Genomic DNA, 848 nt, shown 5'->3' with positions numbered 1-848 from the left:
TAATTACAACATATATATATGTAGTAGAAGAGATTCCTAAATTATATGGAAACAAATACAAAAAGAAATCTAAACAATAAATATAGATAATATTCTTACATTATATGGAAACAAATACAAAAAGAAATCTAAACAATAAATATATTCTTATTAATTTGATGACCTTCTTGATATCTTTCTATAACATCACCACAATAGAGTCAACTTGCATTTGCTTCCATCATAGCAACTAGCAACTCACATTCCTCACTCTATAAAATACCCTTACTTTTTATTCTCACTTCTTCACTTCACTAGTAAACGTAATTTTTTTATATTACTCTAGTTCTTTTATTCAGCAGACCCGAAAATGGTTTTAGTAGTGTTTCAGTTCGTGGTACTAATCATGTTTACCATGGATCTAAGGATCTCTCAAGCTACATCTTGTATCACTTTGCACGAGCCATCCATTGTTGATAGCCACCAGCAATGGATGCTTAAATTTTCTCGAGTTTATGATGATGAATTTGAGAAACAAAGGAGGCTTGAAGTGTTCAGTAAAAACTTGAAATTCATCGAAAACTTCAACAACATGGGAAATCAAAGCTACGAGCTTGGTGTCAATGAGTTCACGGATTGGACCGAAGAGGAGTTCCTTGCCACCCACACCGGTCTTAGGGACGTTAATGTAACTTCACCATCTGAAGTGGTTGATGAGACGATGTCATCTTGGAATTGGAACGTCAGTGATGTCGTCAGCACAAGCAAAGACTGGAGAAAGGAAGGAGCTGTGACACCGGTTAAATCCCAAGGAGGATGTGGTAAGCTTGTCGTAATTGTGATTATAATATAAACAGTCACTACACATA

At 35.1% G+C, this 848-nt stretch overlaps 1 protein-coding gene across 1 annotated transcript in view; it reads left to right on the top strand.

Annotated features, from left to right (window-relative positions):
• The window catches only part of LOC104757237 (zingipain-2-like), a 2,352-nt gene continuing 1,816 nt past the window's right edge, over nucleotides 313–848 (top strand). Inside the window, exon 1 of the mRNA XM_010479965.1 lies at nucleotides 313–800. Within this exon, the coding sequence (XP_010478267.1) occupies nucleotides 350–800 (451 nt within the window). The 5' untranslated portion in view covers nucleotides 313–349. The remainder of the gene's footprint in view (nucleotides 801–848) is intronic.

Source organism: Camelina sativa, chromosome 17, assembly GCF_000633955.1.
Source record: "Camelina sativa cultivar DH55 chromosome 17, Cs, whole genome shotgun sequence".
Classification (NCBI taxonomy): domain Eukaryota; kingdom Viridiplantae; phylum Streptophyta; class Magnoliopsida; order Brassicales; family Brassicaceae; genus Camelina; species Camelina sativa.
The sequence above is the reverse complement of the archived record's forward strand: the minus strand, read 5'-3'. Positions and strand labels throughout refer to the sequence as shown.